This window comes from Lutjanus erythropterus, chromosome 14 (assembly GCF_056507025.1).
Source record: "Lutjanus erythropterus isolate fLutEry1 chromosome 14, fLutEry1.hap2, whole genome shotgun sequence".
Lineage (NCBI taxonomy): Eukaryota > Metazoa > Chordata > Actinopteri > Lutjaniformes > Lutjanidae > Lutjanus > Lutjanus erythropterus.
The window spans coordinates 32,953,334-32,971,617 of record NC_139330.1 but is presented as its reverse complement, the minus strand read 5'-3'; the positions used below and the strand labels follow the sequence as shown (position 1 = coordinate 32,971,617).

At 40.2% G+C, this 18,284-nt stretch overlaps 1 protein-coding gene across 1 annotated transcript in view; it reads left to right on the top strand.

Annotated features, from left to right (window-relative positions):
- Positions 1 to 18,284, top strand: part of arfgef3 (ARFGEF family member 3) — an 89,698-nt gene that overhangs the window by 52,486 nt on the left and 18,928 nt on the right. Inside the window, exons 19-30 of the mRNA XM_084736302.1 lie at positions 1,750 to 1,965; positions 7,257 to 7,367; positions 9,372 to 9,522; positions 9,733 to 10,047; positions 13,771 to 13,904; positions 15,122 to 15,267; positions 15,409 to 15,588; positions 15,684 to 15,825; positions 16,867 to 16,989; positions 17,349 to 17,452; positions 17,811 to 17,955; positions 18,083 to 18,211. Of these exons, the coding sequence (XP_084592428.1) occupies positions 1,750 to 1,965; positions 7,257 to 7,367; positions 9,372 to 9,522; positions 9,733 to 10,047; positions 13,771 to 13,904; positions 15,122 to 15,267; positions 15,409 to 15,588; positions 15,684 to 15,825; positions 16,867 to 16,989; positions 17,349 to 17,452; positions 17,811 to 17,955; positions 18,083 to 18,211 (1,896 nt within the window). The remainder of the gene's footprint in view (positions 1 to 1,749; positions 1,966 to 7,256; positions 7,368 to 9,371; positions 9,523 to 9,732; positions 10,048 to 13,770; positions 13,905 to 15,121; positions 15,268 to 15,408; positions 15,589 to 15,683; positions 15,826 to 16,866; positions 16,990 to 17,348; positions 17,453 to 17,810; positions 17,956 to 18,082; positions 18,212 to 18,284) is intronic.

The window sequence follows — 18,284 nt, the reverse complement described above, 5'->3', positions numbered from 1 at the left end:
ATAATTAAAAGTTAAATGCAACTATTTGCAAATACTTTTGGAACTCTGTTCAGTTGAATACAGCACAAAGACAAGCAATGTAAAGTTCAAACTGATCAACTTCATCATTTTTTTGTGAATATACACTCATTCTGAATTTGATGCCTGCAACAAGTTCCAAAAAAGTTGAGACAGCGTTACCGAAAGATTGGAAAACTTACGGAATGCTCAGAAAGGGTTTGTGAAGACTCCATTGATGCTTAAAGGTACATACAGGTTTTGGAGCAACATACGCTGCTATCCAGATGATGATTTTTTAGAGACGTCCCTGCTTACTTCAGCGAGACGATGTCAAGACTCATTATGAACATGTTCCAACAGAGTCTTTGTACTAAAAGAGTTCAGAATCTAGACTGTCCTGCCTGCAGTCCAGACCTGTCTCCCATTGAAAAATGTGTGGTGCATTATGAAGCACAAAATATGACAACAGAGACCCCGGACTGTTCAGTTTCACATCAAATCATCACATTCTGTTTTACACGACATCCCAACTTTTATGGAATTGGGGTTTCACTTTCAATATTTTTTTTCATTGGTTGATTTGAAGCTTGTTAGGATGAATAATTACCAAATAAGTCATATTTTTGGTCTTGGTCAAACGTTAAAAGATTTGAAAGAAATTTGGTGGAAAGTGAGAACTGATTCCTTTCGTTAGATCAAATTTTTATTTGTTGATTCTTTTTTTTTTTAACTACTGAAGTTCAAGTTCTGCTGAACATGTGCTTCAGATCAGTCTGATTGTGTTTGATTATGTCCAATCGAATTATCAACACTTTGAGAAGAAGTAGTCCATGCATTACCTACAGTAGATGATGGCTGACACACCTCCAGTCAGCAACAAAACATGTCTTAGCCCCCTAAAAAATTAATATCAGGTTAAGTCTACGCCATATTTAGAATATTTTCACTGCAGGCTCATTTTCTGCTCTGTACAGGTATGATGAACTGGTAGACTAGATTCAGGTAATTTGTATATTCTCTTCTTTTTTTGTTTTGATTTTTGTTTGTTTTTCTGTGATGAAATGTTATTTTGAGTTGTTGACGGTCATGTTTCATGTTGCAGTAGTGAAAATGTTCTAAATATAGCGTACACTTAAAAAGCTATTGATTTTTCTTTAGTTGGCTAAAATATGACCCTGTCCTCAGCAGTAAATTGCTTTGCTTTTGTGATGGTACTCGTCTCAGAAGTATCTCTCAAAAGCACTGAAAAAATACAAACTAATAATTTTCAGATCACTGATTCGGTCTCGGTGTAACTGCGCTGAGAAAGAAAAGAGTCTGAACAGCAAGGAAAACAAAACGGTTTGAAAAAAGAGCAGGAGAGGGCAGATAAGAGAAATGGGAGCAAATGAGTCAAGGAGCACCCGAGCTCCTGCTGCATCCCTCTGGAGGATAAAGGATTGGCCGGTATTGCCATGGTAACCTCTGCTGAGTCACCCCTGATGACAGTTGTTTTCTTTTGTGTGTGCGTGTGTGTGTGTCTAGAGCATTAATGCTCCTGTTTGACTTTCCAGCATCATCAGTTACTGTAGCCGCCTGCTGTGTAAACACACACTATTATAATCGTACATGAATGTCAGGAGAGTGTGTGATCTGTTCATACAGGATCTGTCCTGTTGTTTTCTGGCTTCAGCTGCAGCACCATTCATTATTTTTTCCCCCCTCCCTCCTCTCTAACACTCCTCTGTTCGGCCTGTGTGTGTGTTTCAGGAGCCGTGTTCTCTCGATTCATCCTCACCGGAGTGTGGAAGAACCTGATCGACGTGCTGTCCACGCCGCTGACGGGCCGCATGGCGGGCAGCTCCAAGGGACTGGCCTTCATCCTGGGAGCCGAGGGGGTCAAAGAGCAGAGCCAGAGGGAGAGGGACACCATCTGTCTGAGTTTAGACGGCTTACGCAAAGCCGCCGCGCTCAGCTGCGCCTTGGGTGGGTGAAACCTGAAAAACAGAAAACTGTTCATTTCTACAACATGTGAAATCCGAGATGAGCTTCTGATTGGTTTCATTCATATGACACCCAAAATGTATGTATGATAAATTCAGATACAACCCCTTTGCTGCCCTTTGCACACAGATTATGCACCATTTAACTAGCGAAAGTGGAGTTGGACACACCCAAGATGCACTTGCTCCATGCACTTTAGATCAGACACTATAAATTGTATAAACGTGGCCCCACTAGACACCACTTAAATTTATACGAGGTTTCCTACATTATCCAGCAGCCATGTTTCCAGTTAGGGGTCAGAGGGTTTTATTGTTCACTTTGATTCCACACTAACTGGTTTCAGACGGCCTCTGCATGAAGGCCCAGAGAGTCAGGGTGAAGCAGCTGTAATGATATTGAGCCCTGGAGTTTACTGAGCTCATGTGATTCACAGCAAAGCTTACAGGTCCAATTACATGAGGGTGTACAGGGCCTTCAGATAACCTTAAAGGGACCGTTCACCCCAAAACTGAAAATAGTTTACACACTTTTCCCCTGGCCTGTAGTGCTGTTTATCCATCTAGATCCTGGATTCTCAAACTGTGGTACGTGAGCTTCCTCTAGTGGTATTTGGAGGAATGTCAGAACAGCTTTTAAGAAAATGAAATAAATTAATTTAAGAACATACAATACTGTCAAAATAATTGAAATGTAATTTTAGTAAGTTTTGTTATTCCTGTATTATATTTGTTTCAGTATCAGCCTGTTACATCAACGTCATGAATGCATTGTTTACGTCATCCACGATTACCAGTAGTTATGAGCTGAACTGTCAGGACAAATAATAAGAGCAGATAAAATGTAGAGACTTCAAATGCATGCTTCAGAAATGCTGAAAATGTGGCGTCAAAGTGGAGGTATTACAAAGAGAAGTGCAGATCAGGAGGAGAATATTTCAAGCAGCTGTGTTGAAAATGAAGAAGACATTGTCTGCGTATGAAGGACCACAGAAGTGTTCACTAAACTTTGCTAGAAGTAAACCTGCCAGTAGTTGTAGCCTTGGCTTTGCGGTTGCTCTACACTATTGTATTTTAACCTCAGTAATGATGGTTGTACTTGGAAAGGATAATATTTTCTGAGGTGGTACGTGGTGTAAAAGCTTTCAGGAACACTGATCTAGATTATTTTGGTGTGAGTCGCAGAGATTCGGAGATATTGGGCATAGAGATGTCTGCTTTTTTTCTAGTAGAAAAGAAAGTAGTTCTGGTAGATTCTATTGCAGACAGAAAGTTGTGCCTATATCAAACTGCTCACAAGGTCTGTGGATTATCCTGAGTGATTTTTGTAAAGAGACACTGGTTTTGTATTTTTTAAGCCATTTATTCCCGTTATATTGAAGAGACGGCAGACATCTCCAAAACTCTACAACTCACACCAACAAAATCTAGATGGATAAAAAGCACTACAATCCAGAGGAAAAATGAGTATTTTGGATTTTGGAGTGAGCTGTTCCTTTAAGTAGGTGCTATTGACATCTTATTAAGTCACAGTAAAATACATGAACAGTCACTCAGGTGAAGTGTGAATGCTAAGAGTCAGATTTGACACATCAGATGTCCTGTCTGATATTTAGCATTAGATCAACATTATCCGTCTTCCCCACAGACGCCCTCTTAACAGTTTTAAGGTGAGCTTTGAAGTGTGCAGATGTGTAGAACATCAGTCAACTCTACTTTGATTACAATGAATGAATTTAAATTGACCTGAATATGTAATTGCAGATAAACAATATGCTGCGCTGCATGTTTAATCTTTGGTAGGGAAAAACAAATGCAAATACAAAATGGTTCAAAAAGCAAGATAATCGCTACTTAAAAAATAATGGAGGGCATCTCATGAGGATTTTGCTTGTTGGAGTGCCACTGGCAGCCCATGTAGATAAAAACTGTATTAAGCAAAAAGGAAATGAACATGCTAATTGTTGCTTAAACAATCTGCTGGGTTGGATAGATTGTGACAAGCAATGGGAGCACTCTAGTGATGATTCTTTTAAGTAACCAGGTCTTGAACGACACGCCCCAAGCTATATAGTTTAACAGTTCAGAGGATATGAAAGATCGAAGATAAAACTAACAGAAGGATGGAGGAGAGCAAAGGGCACGGTAGGGAACCTCAGAGCATTCTGAGGTGGTGCCAACATTTTGGATGGATAACATTTAAAGCTGTAATTTTCTGCCACCATCACCAGTGATGTGTCATCTGTCATTCATTCTTCATCAGATGTGTATTAAGTACACACTAATGACAAATGTCTGCATAAAAAGAAGCTCTCGACAGAGGCAATGATGCAAAATTGAAGTTAATAATATCTTTACTACAGGGTTCTTCCAGGTGCTGGAAATCTTTGAAATCATTAGAGTTTTAATTTAATGTTGTCGAGGTTTGAAAAGTGCTCGTATTTTGGATAAAGTGCTTGAAACTGCTTGACATTGAAATCACATTACATTAATAAGTAATTGTCTGAGTGACTCAGCCAGATTATAAAAGATGCCAAGTCTATTTACTGAGAAGTGACATATTTTAAAACATGAAACATTTTCCTTTTATTTCTCAGCCTTCTGTAGAATGCTATCATGAAAAGTTCTGGTTGTTGATAGCACAATATCTGATTTAATGTGGTATAGAAATTAAATAGGTCTTAATCATGTTGAATATACATATAAAGTGTGTAAAATGCATCGTTTACCACAGCTGTGAAGTCCTGAAAAAGCTTGAATATACTTAAAACAAGCTTGAATCTGAATATGGAAAAGGTGTTGGAACCCTGTTACTAATCATGAGACACAGTCTGGCACATCCAGACTTGATGCTATTTCCATAGCACTGTGTCAGCGCTGGATATAACAAATGTACCAGCCACTTTCAGATTTATTTATCAGCATGTGACTGGTGCCTGTTTTGTGCCCTGACTGTCAGCAAGGATGTTCAGCATAACATCACAGGATCTGACAACTAAGTAAAGTTGTGTAAAGTTACTTTATCATTAACTGCTTACAAAGGCAGATAAACAAAATCCCTTCATGCAGCTGCCATTCTCAGCTCTGCCATTCAGTGTCTCCTAGTGATGTTAGCTTTGTTAGTTTCTTTGTTGGGAAATAATGAAAAGTAATCCTTGATTTATTTTTTTAAATGGTTTGTTAGTCCTGTGTTTGGCTGTTACAGTTACAGTTACTGGCCTGGTTGAAATGTAGTTGCACAGAGTTGAACAGATTGAGAACACCTGGCTCAGAGGTCAGCAACCTTTATGATCAAAACAGAAATTTTTGGACAAAAAAGAACAAACAAAATCTGTCTGGAGCCGCAATTATTTTCCTCTGAGACTTCTTTTTTTGGATTTGACATCTATAGCTAAATCTGTTATTAATTTACATTTCCATCAAAGCCACATGTGGCCCTGGAGCCGCAGGTTGCAGACCCCTGACCTCCAAAAATGGCTGCCTCACTGATGCCACGTTCCCATTCTCTTTCACAAAGCCATCTGCTAATTCAGCACCATGGACAGCGCCGTGACTCCTAGACTAGAGAACTGGAAAAGGAGGACAAGAACTACAGTTTAGCTGGTTGAGGAGGCAGATATGGAATCAGCCTCCAGAAGAGAAAGATCTTCCTTCACATTAAGTTTTATTTCTCAGTTGCTGCACATGATGTAGACTGTATTTACCTTTGTTTGAGTTTGAGTTTGTGGTCTATAAGAAATAAAAAGAAAGTACAATTAGGATATTGATATAAGCTACAATATAACGATAAGCTAAAGTAAATTAACAATCACAAATATGATATTAACCAAAAATGTTTGGATAATCAGACGTGGTTACTGTAATCACTAACTTACATAAACACGGTAGCTGTGACCTTTTCATGCTCAGTATTAGCTGCTACTAAAACATTCAAGCATGAGGCAATTAAGTCCATACTCGGAGACCACAGAAAGACACGTTAACTTCAAGATAACCAAGGCTTTTACCACAACAAACTGACTTAAACATGAAGACAAAGAGCAGACAGTGGAATGAACTGAGGTAATAATGTATTAGAGACATTATGGATAATTAAACCAAATTATACAATTTATGAATGAACCTAATAGAGCGAGTAACACCTCTACAGTCTAAAACATGAAAAGTATAATATAATATAAAGTATAATATATAATATATACTACAACATTTATTAGTTCTCTGCTACAAGGGGATAGAGAGAGGGGGTGGCAGGTTAACAAGGGTGACGCACTTTGGTCATTTTACTACAACCATCTCAGATGAGCTCAGGTCCAGAGACGTCTGCAGTGTTTCTGGATGTTGTTGATATATGTCTTTCTCTTTGCATGGTAGAGTCTTAACCTCAGTTTGTAGCTGCAGTGACAAACTGTGTTTACTGATGGTTTTCCAACATTTTCAAAACAGGTGTTTTTTTTTAGCATTCCACAACTTTCCCAACAACTGGTCCCAAAGTGTCTATTTACAAAAAACAATGAAATGTGTCAGTTTGAACATGAAATATCTTGTACTGTATTCAACTGAATATAGATTGAAAAAGATCTGCAAATCATTCCATTGCATCCCAACTTTTTTAGATGGCTCAAATTGCCTGGTCAGTTTTTTTTTTCTCTTTTTTCTTTTTTTTTTTTTTAGCATAAATGCTAATGTGTATGTGTGGCTTGTATTGTATGGAGATTATTTTCAAAATGTATTCATCCAGGGGAAGTTTTGCTGAGCTTTCTCCTGCCTCACATTAATCAAATCGAACACTAACAAGTGACAGCTGCCCCGTAAGAACCCGAACACTCAGCAGCTCCACTGGGGCTTAACAGAAAGGTTAGGATTTTCATACAAACTGTGGCCTGCAGAGTTTAGACAGAATCCCAAGGGAAATACATTTTTATTCTCAGCCTCTTTTAGAAAAACTGAATGTATCAGTTATTAAGAGTTACTGGCACAACCGTCCGGCCAACCGGGGACAAAACCTGACTGAAATGATGAGCACAGAAGGACTAATGAATATGAATGAACACATGGTGTATAACCTCGGCAGCCGAGAGAGGATGGCGTGTGAGGAGGGACGCTTCGGTTTTTCACTGCCAGTTTTGATTTGAATGCACTCAAAGGAGTAGAACACCCAGACACGCTGTGTATAAATCTGTCTAATCAGCAGAGGAATGATGTTTTTAAGGAGGAAGAGAGAATAAATGAAACTGGTCTTTACACTGTGTTGTATGTGTGTGTTGCCATCAGGTGTGGCTGCCAACTGTGCCTCAGCTTTAGCGCAGATGGCTGCAGCCTCCTGTGTGCAGGAAGAGAAGGAGGAGAAGGAGGCGGGAGAGATGGGAGACGCCATCACACAAGGTACTGAGAGCACACAGGCTTTTTAATATGTTCCTACAAATTTTGCCTTTAATGGTGATAAAGATGGCGAGATATTGTTACAAGACCAGCACGTTGCTGAGGAATACTCACACGTGCGCTCATACACAACTCAAACACAGGGATTTTCACACAGCACTTAGCCGGGGGCTAGAATCATTCTTAGAACCTTCTTAGCCCCAGGTTAAGGGAGCTTTCACAAAGACTTTTCATCCTGCATATCCACAGCCTAGGGCTAAGAGTTGACCCTGTGATAACCCAGTCCTTTTTTCAAACACACACTGTTAACCCAGGGTTAACCCAAGCCCAGGGCTATACGATTCATGCTGCACTTCCACTGGCCTTGGGTTGAATAACCGTTGAAACAGACTCATGTTTGGTTTCTAGAGTGATGCATGACTACTCTTTAACATACTTTAGCCCCATGTTTAGTCCATGTTCAGGGGATAACCCCAGAAACTTGAGGCTAATCACGCTCAGGAACAGAGCCAGCAAACCCTAGACTTAAGTTGGGATTAACCCACAGGGGGTTATTGTATAGTCCAGGGCTATCATGAACCCTGGGATAACTTAACCCCTTTTCACATACACACTGTTATCTTAGGGTTAAGCTAAAGCCAGTGCTACATGATTTGCACTGCACTCCTACTGCCCCTGGGTTAGTACAATGTTCCCTGACTACTCCTCTGATCTTTTAGTCCCATTTCACATTGGGACCTGTTAGTCCTGGTTTTTATTGATTGCCAATTGATAGCCCTACAGACTCGGGGCTAACCCTGCTCTGGAGCCATGCCAGCAAGCCCCAGTTTAAAGTTGGGGTTAGCCCACTTTGAAATGTGCCAAGATTGTGCCAGGGTGAAAGCTTTCTTAACCTGGGACTAAGAAAGTTCTAAGAATGTTTTTAGCCATTGGCTAAGTGCATTGAGAAAGTCCTTCAGTGACACAATCCTGGCACATTACAAAGTGGGCTAACCCCGACTTTAGCCTATGGGCTTGCTGGTCCTGCTCCAGAGCAGGGTTAGCCCTGAGTTTGTGGGGTTATCCTCTGAAAATCAACTAAACACAAAGCTAACATTTAAACAATGGCTAAGGTTAATCCTGGGTTAACAATGCGTGTATGAAAAGAGGCTAAATTATCCCAGGGTCAACTCTTAGCCCAGGGCTGATGATATGCAGTGAGAAAAGCCCAAGAGTGGCGCAATCCTGGGACATTACAAAGTGGGCTAACCCAGACTTTAACCTAGAACTTGTTGACCGAGTTCATAGGCTAGTCATAGGCATAGTCACACATCATTCTAGACTGTAAACAACAGATGTTTAGCTCAGCGCTAGTAGAAGTGCAGTGTGAACTGTATAGCCTTGGCCTTTGGTTAACTCTGGGTTAACAATATGTGTGTGAAAGGGGGTTATGTTATCCCAGGGTTAACTGAATTTGCAGTGTGAACAACTCGCAATTTGATTCGGCAGCACTGGTTTTGCGCAAATGATCAGCGGCTGAAAGCTCAAACAAAAAGAGACCCGAATGATTTTTCCCTGATTTTATAGCCAAATAAAAGGGGAATTTTGAATGATGGCGTCTTTTTTTAAAAAAAAAAGATGAGACTGGTACCACTAATGATTGCAGACACTCACTGAAGGTATAATCAGTTAGAAATGGTCCTTTAGTGACATCTGGTGAAAGCTGTGGGGAACTACAACCACATTAACCAACTGTGTCTCTTCTACAGCCCCTTCTGTCTTTAATTTGAAGTTCAATATTGACATTTCACTGACAAATGTCAAGCTCCGGAGCTTTTAATAATGTGCATTAGTCTGTTTTGTCAGATGTAATTAATTCTTATTAAAGAGCCTCTTGGTGTGTGTCAACAATGACTGGATAAAAAGTATTTGTTTGTTCCTGTAAGTCTGTGACCTTTATTCATCTATTGTCCTCTGACTGCTCATGTGTATGTCATATTTTGGGTGTGCATTCGTGCGTGTGTCCAGTGAAGCAGCGTGTCGAGCAGCGTCTGGAGCAGATCAGTCGTCCTCAGGGAGTTCGTCTCCACACGGCTCACGTGTTGTGTATGGACGCCATCCTGAATGTAGGACTGGAGATGGGGAGCCACAACCACGACTGCTGGCCGCATGTCTTCAGGTACACACACACACACACACACACACACACACACACACACACACACACACACACACACGCACTGCAATATTCTGCAAGATACACTGGTCAGCTTATCTGTTTTGTGTATATTGTATGTTTACTCTGACTTTTCTCTTTCACCTGCTTTTCCTCCTAACTTTCTCTCTCACTCTGACCCTCGCTCTCTCTCTTTCTCTCTCTCTCTCTCAGGGTGACTGAGTACATCAGTTCTCTGGAGCACACCCACTTCAGCGACGGCTCCACGCAGCCGTCCTCTCTGACCACCATCACCCAGCAGAGCCAGCAGGCGGCGGGGGTGGACCTGGGCCTGGAGCTGAGCTGCGAGCCCAGCCCGGAGGCCTCGGAGCTGGGCCTGAGCCAGCCGGTCATCCAGCCCCTGTCCATCCAGGAGCTGCTGAGGGAGAGCAGCCGGGGGGGCCGAGGGCTGGACCTGAAGAGCGGCAGCCTGATGACAGGGACCAGCGCTGCCAAGGCCGTGTGCACGCTGTCGACACAGGCTGACAGGTGGAGTACACATAAATATCACATATCATACATTTAGCTCTGTAATCACACAGGATTATTTATTTTAGCTGTTCTTGAACTGAACAATTTCTTGAAAATTTATTGAAAACGCAATATGGCCTACTGCAATTTTCAAATTACAGAGGGCACGATATTTGTTAAAGTCAAAATGTGTGTCAAAATACTATTTTAAATTAAATATTGTCATGCTGCAGGTTTGTTCTGGCCTTCACGTCATTCTACAGACTGAAGAAAACATCTTTGTTTGGTACATATTCCTGCAAAATCACACTATAATCATTTTGAAAGAAAAATGGGAATAATGATGTAAAACATTCCTGTAATATCACAAATCAAAGTGCAGTAACAATATTAATCAAAATAATTGCATTTAGATATTTTTTCAAAATCATTCACCCTATACACATTTGTAGTACTTTTATATACTCCTCTTTATATTACAATATAATATTTAATTTTATTGTACTGCTTATTTATATTGTTGATTAATCTGTTTATCATTTTCTTGATTATTGATTTGTTGTTTGTTCTATGAAAATGTCGATCTCACAAACCAAGATCACATCCTCAAATCTCTTTTTTCATCCACTATCCAAAAATTTCACTTAAGATGGATTTTCTATTAAAACATTGCCAGTTTTATTATTAGATCCAGTGGATTTGTAAATGGTTTGTTTGGCTTAAGGAACAGGAGAATTGTCTTATAAACTAACTTATAAAGGAGCACTCTCACCTTCAGTTTTATCAAAAAAAGTTCAGAATGACCATGTTTGGAGAGAAGTGGTTTTCATGGTAATATTTTAGATAATAATTTAAGGTAATTTATGGAAGCTCCAAAAGGCAAGTGAGAAGAAATCTGTTCTAAAATGTTTTTCTCTCTTTTATGACTTAAGAACAGGTGGAAAAAAAAGGAATAAACTTTCATTTAAAAGTTCATTAAATAATAAATATGGAAAAGAGGTGAGAGCTTTTTTTTTCAGTATTATTTTTTAAATGTTTGTTGTTGTAATACTAATTTTTGCCACAAGAGCAGCACAAGTGCACCACTTCCTTATGTTCTGAATGAGACCAAATGCATTCATGTTTTCATCCAGGTGCTTTTTTTCACCCACTCTCACAGACAAAAAAAAGTAATTAAGAAAAAAAAGGCGTAACTTTTTATTTTTACCTGGCTAAACAACAATTTTACCACCTATTTCATAGATGAAAAAATTAAATTAAGGAACTCATACTGGCAAAACCTTTTTTCACTTATTCTTAAGTCATAAACACAGGAGAGAAAATCTATTTAGATCAGACTCAAGTCAATCATCACATTATTTTTTCTCACTTGCTTGTCAGGGCTTCTGTTCACTGAGTCATTAAAAAAATCCATTTCAAAACATTATATCAGAGTAAATGTATAAAATTACAGATTTTCCCACCAAGATTTTATTGCATAAGATACTGAAATTGATTTTAAAAAGTAAGTTTTATTCATTTTAAATGATATGCAAACACACAAAACAATACGTGGGACAAATAGCATCATAGCAACATATATTCCTGTCTGTCTCAGTGCATTTAGAAAAAACAAACGGTGTAATTTATAATAAAGAGCCAAAATAAAACATCTGTTGCATCTGTTACCACCTTGTTAAATCAGCAGCCAGCATGCCGGTGACTCTTTATGAATTTATCTGCCAAAACCTCGTCTCACTGACATGCGGAGCTCAGCAGGAGGATCTGTGGTTCTGGTTCACGTTGACGTTTCATAACAGCCACTAGATGGCAGCAGCAGCACAGAGCTGCCTCAGTGTGTGCTCTTTAACTTCTGTCTTTGTAAGGACCAGAAGAATAAGGGGATATTTTTAAAGTAAGGGCATTTTTGGGAGTTGAGGACATTTAAAAAAATGAGGACAGTTTGAGCAGTCATCACTTCGTCAAAGGCTGTTTGAGGGTTTAGACTCGGTTATAGGATTAAATCTACAATTAGATTTAGGTTAGAGTCCTCACAAGTACAGAAATACAAATGTGTGTGTAGAAATGTGCGTGCCAGCAGCTCTGCATTTATTCAAGTTTATTCCCCCAGCGTACACACACACACACACACACACACACACACACACGCACACTGCTGCAGTAAATATGTGTATGTGAGTGTGTGTTCATTCCAAGGATCATCTCTTATATAACCAGTTATCTAGGCTGCTTTTAGGAGCGAATAAAAAAAATGTTCCCTCTGATCTTTTGGAACAGATGGACTGAACACATTTACAAGCAGAAAGTGGTGCCAAAACATAGTAAATACTCCTCTGCACAGGGCTGCCCCAGAAAACATCTGCTTAAAGGGCAACGTCGCTGCATTTCTGCCCCGAAACTCCTCCTCTGCTCCTCCAGACTCTGAACATTCACAAGAGTCTTTGTGTTTTTAACCTTTTTTCACTTCACATAACTTCACCTCACATTACTTTACTTATGTTTGCCCTTTAAGCAAAGTTTGCTAGTAATAATCTGTCATTTTGAGATAGCTGTGTTGGCTGATGCCTGCGCACACAGTCGACAAACAAAACATGTCTGCAGACACACCAGCAGGCAGCCTTGTCTGTGTGGCTGCTGTGGAACAACGTCAGTGCTTCCCCCTTTAAGTTTTAGGAGGGTGATGAAAAAGTTAGTTTGGAGCCCTGTGCTATAACTCTCCAGCTTCCTGGACTTAATGTCTTTTCTTAAAGAGACAGGTTACATTTTTTGAAGGGTTGCTGTATGACGTAGCTGTCCATATACAGTTTATGACCTGCAGTAGAGAAGCAGCAGAAGTACTGGTGCTGGAAGCTAAGCAATGTGCTGCCGTGGACAGGGTCTGCAGCAAAATGTATTTTAGACACCTATATTTAGATATTTTCACAGCTTTACCTTGCTGTCAGATAGATTTTTCTGATGTGAAACCACTGTAATATTCTGGCAGGTAAAATAGCTGATTTTGCCTCTGGAGTTTGGTTGGTTTGGAGAGAGCTGTATTTGGCTTGTAGAGCAGTCGTTTCCTGTCAGAAAAGTCTGTCTGACAGCAAGGTAAAGCAGCGAAAATATTCTAAATATAGCATATACTTTAACTGATATAGATATTTTTTTAACTGTAAGTAGCTTATGTTAAATATAATGTGTAGAATAATGTAGTTTAATGACGTCACCTCTGACAGAATATTCTCCTCTCTTCTATAAATACCAATTATAATTTGAAATCGAGCATAACTCAGTGTATTTTCCTGTTTCATTAATTTATAAGAAATCCGGCGGCCAGATGGTTCAGTTGGTGGGGTTTGCACCCCATGTGCTGGGACTGTGAGTCCTCTGCAGCGTCCACGGATTTGACTCCTGCCTGCGTCCCTCTGCTGTGTGTCGTCCCCCCACTCTATTTCTCCCCCTTTCCTGTTGCGTCTTCAGCTGTCCTGCCAAAAATTAATCTAACACAACATGCCACTAGCTAAGATATCCATGTATATTAGACTGTATTATGTATGCAAATAATAAAATAATTATGCATAACTTTTCTTTGTTTTGGTATAACTTTGGGTTATTTTATACATGCATCTATTTTGTAGATGGTCACATGGATGTACTGAAACACTTTCTGTGTGTGTGTGTGTGTGTGTGTGTGTGTGTGTGTGTGTGTGTGTGTGTGTGTGTGTGTGTGTGTGTGTGTGTGTGTGTGCGTGTTCATTGCAGGTTGTTTGAAGAAGCAGCCACCAAACTGAACCTGGTTGGTCTGGTCGGATTCTTGCAGCAGCTCAGGAAAGCTTCTCAGTCTCAGCTGTTTGACTCTGTTACTGAGACTGGAGACTACTCACTGGCAATGCCAGGTAAACACACACACACACACACACACACGCACACACACACACCATCACCTTTACTGCTCATTGAATACACTTATTTCTTAGCTCCTAACTAAAACCTTAACCATCATCAGTAACCTTTAAGTCTCAGAGCATTTTGAGATCATCTGCCTCCCAAAACCTGATGTTTCCTGTTGTATATCAGGATATAACATAAAAAGTGATAATGTAAAAAAAAATAAAAATAAAAAACACCGATAATAATATGATGTTAATGTCTAATGTGTCTAATGTGTGAAGCATCTTGTCCTTTAACATGGTTGAATTTTACAGAAACTTGGAAATATTAAGGTAAGTGTAAAAATAATAAACCAACAAAGAAATAAAATCATAAGGAAACCAACAAAGCGACTAAGCAGCAGGGATTTACTGAATGTCAAAAAGAAAGTACTTGACAGAACAAATGGTCGATTTCATGCATTGTAACCACAATTTGAGCTTCGTCCTGCAGGAAGGCGCTTTAGACAGCTGTGAGCCACCAAAACTGTATATAAGAAATCATTTGTCTCAAATGCAGTTAAATTAATAAATAAATGCTCAGTCAATTCTGCACTGGAATTATTACATTTTTAAATACACAGCCAATTGTACAGGACTGTCCCACTTAACGCAATCCTTGCTGGTTTGTTTTCAATATTTTGTAACAGGTTTAATGAACTGCATTAGAATTGCCCGTGATTCACCTAAGCTTTATTGTTTTTAACTGTTGTCTTATTTTAAATCTATGTTGACTATCTGGATGCTAAATACTTTCCACATTGTGGGTGATTATTTCTTTTTTTAATATTGTTATAATTGTCCTGTTATGTACTACTGCCTTATTTGTAACCTCTGTTAACTGTGGTGAAGCCAAAGACTGTCTTCTGCAAACTGGAAAATAAAGTTTAATATAACTTAACCCAACCTAAAGAGAGTAGTAAAGAAGAAAGAGAACAAATACATTTAATGAATTCATCATAACATAAACAACCGCTAAAGTAACTAACTATAATTCTAAAAGTAAACTTAATAAAACCAAAAGTGTAATCTTCAGTTTGTATCTAGAATGAAGTGAAGAAGGTCCACCCTTACTTCAGGTACACAAATTGCAGATTTAGAAACACAGAATCTTTAATTAGCCTCAATAAAGACATGAATGAATCGTCCTAATCAGTCTTTTTGTCCCCTCTGTGTGTCTGTAGGGGAGGCCAAGTCCACTCTGGACCGGCGCAGCGCTCTCCATCTCTTCCGTCTGGGCGAGGCCATGCTGCGGATCGTCAGGAACAAGAACCGACCCCTGCTCCACATGATGAGGGCCTGGAGCGTGGTGGCCCCACACCTGGTGGAGGTAAGCAGCTTCAGCGTCTTTTATCAAACAGAGGGAGAGCTTCCACCTGCAAAGGGTTTATCATCAGTCGTCTTACTGCAGATTATATATCATCATCCAAAAACTTTCATGCAAAATTGTAATAAAAGTTTGTCCTCTCAGGCGGCGTGTCACAAAGAGCGCCACGTATCCCAGAAGGCCGTTTCCTTCATCCACGACGTTCTTACGGAGGTGCTGACGAGCTGGGCGGAGCTTCCGCACTTCCACTTTAACGAGGCGCTGTTCAGACCCTTCGAGCACATCATGCAGCTGGAGCTGTGTGACGAGGACGTACAGGACCAGGTGGAGTCAAATCTCATTTTGCGTTTTATTCGCCTTAATCCATAAGTCACCAAAAAGTCCATCTGAAGCATGCGTCTCCGCTCTCCTCCCTGCAGGTGATCACATCGATAGGCGAGCTGGTGGAGATGTGTTCTCCTCAGATCCTGTCAGGATGGAGGCCTCTGTTCAGCGCTCTGAGGACCGTCCACAGCAGCAAGACGGACACTAAAGACTACCTGCTGGGAGAATACTCCATGGGTACATCTGACTGGTTCTGTCCCAAACTGATAGACATATATTTTATTTAAGTCTCTGGACATTTGGCTCAAAATAGTAAAAATGCATATATGATATCAAAGCTGAGTGTCTCAGTGAAGATCCAAACCAGAGTGAAAATAATCATTCATAACTATTTGAAAACCTCACTCAAAAAACAGCATTTTGCTGTTACTCTCTGGTCCAGTAGGCAGACTGTTAAACCAAACTCCATTCTGAATGCAGATGTTTTATGGATGGGCCATATTTTTTCACAGTAAAAGCTTTACTTTCATTTACACAAAGACTCTTTTCTGATTCACTTCAATGTAAAGACCCAATCAGCACACATGTCATTTACTCATTAACATTAACTAAACTGTGATAAAGTGTTCGCCACTGACCTACACTACACACTATGTATTGGCTGGCCCAGCACTACAGCAGAGAATACTCCATCAGTACGTCTGACAGGCTGTGTTCAAAACCAATACAGCATGAAAGTGAAAATGCATATATGATGTCAAAGTCAAGTGTGAAAATAAATATTCATAACTGTTAGAAAACTCAAACAACAGCTCATGTTGTTTGTTTCGACCATTTCACAAGCGTGTATATGTGTGGCAGGTCACGTTTGATTAACATTGACTCAAACTCCATTGTAGATGCAGGTTTTATACAGTAGAGTCATTTATTATACAGTAAAATCTTCTCTTTTCTGATTCACTTCAATTTAAAGACACAATCAGCACACGTTTTTTTCCTCAGTAACATCATTAACTAAACTGTGATAAAGTGTTTGCCACTGACGGACACCACACATTGACTGGCCCAGCACTACAGCGCTTCATGTTTACACCAGTCAAAAGTGGCGTATACAGTTCATACCACTCACCGGGATAGGATGGCTTCTATTAAACACATATTTTGAATTACATAATTTAGTTAGAAATCACTTATTTAGGGAACTGCTCAGAGGTTGGGGTAGAAATGCTTGGATCCAAACTAACTCTCTCTCTCTCTCCCTCACCTCCTCTCCTCTAGGGAAGTCCCAGGCTCCAGTGTTCGATGTGTTTGAGGCTTTCATCAACACTGACAACATCCAGGTTTTTGCCAACGCTGCCACCGACTACATCATGTGCCTCATGAAGTTCGTCAAAGGCTTAGGTAGGTTTCCCTCACTCGCACATGCTGTTTCAGTTTGAGACACTGCTGTTTCAACTCTTTCGAGAATTAATTTCTCCCAGAATCTGGCAATAAACTGTGTGTCTGACATGAGTATCTTACATCAAACGTGGTATGTGGTTGAGTATCCACATAAAGCATAACATATATATTCCTCTCGCAAGCTTTTCTAAGGGTTCTGCAAAAATTTCATGAAGATTTTACAATTAATAAATAACATTTGATCGATCAGAGTCAAAGTACAGTGGTAAATAAGCACAAATTAAACAGGAAAGAGTGTTTTGTTCAGCCCTAGCTTTACTTTATTACAACTTTGTGTGTGATTGTGTGTTGGTGTGTAGGAGAGGTGGACTATAAAGAGATCGGTGACTGTGTGCATGTGTCGGGGTACAGCTCCACTGACCTCTGCCTGCCTGCTCTGGATTACCTCCGCAAATGTTCGCAGGTAGGAACCCCTTCTGTTCACACTGAAATCAGTTCTTATGAGGGTTATGAACCAATTAGTGTAGCGAGTTAAAAAGATATTTTTTTGTGGAGTGGAAGCCAAGAACAGCTGTGTTTGCAGGGTTTTTTTAAATGCTGGGATCTCAAAATCACAGAGCTCATTTTCCTGTGATAATGGGTTAATTTATCTCATTATCTCGAGAAAGCAAAAGGCCAACATCTAGAGATAATGATAATTTTTTACAAGAAGGAACGAAAGAAAGAGAGGAAACAAGCCTCAGTTCACTCCTGATAATGGGTTGATTATCTTGAGATAATCAAATAACGCATCATCTCAAGATGTTGTGTTTGATTGACAGCTGCTGGCAAAGATCTACAAGATGCCGTCCAAGCCGGTGTTCCTGGGGGCGCGTCTCGCCAGCCTGCCAATGAGAACGCAGGAGCGTTCGATCAGCACCGAGGACGGGATGGACTGCGTCCTGCAGGAGTTTGATGACGACACAGGTGAGGTGTCTGTCTCTCCTGTAGCACACATCAGTTCTTTTGTTTAGTCCTTGTGCTTTTTGATCCTCTCTGTCGCCCTCGTTGTCACCTGCAGCTGTTTGTGTGACTGTTACTGTCTGTCCTGCAGGTCTGATCCAGGTCTGGATTCTGTTACTGGAGCAGCTCACAGCAGCAGTGTCAAACTGTCCTCGCCAGCACCAACCTCCAACCCTGGAGCTGCTCTTCACTCTGCTCAGAGAGGTCACCACTGTGCCAGGTAACACACACACACACACACACACACACACACACACATCTTCTGCCTCACCTGTGGAGGAGAAAACAACCCA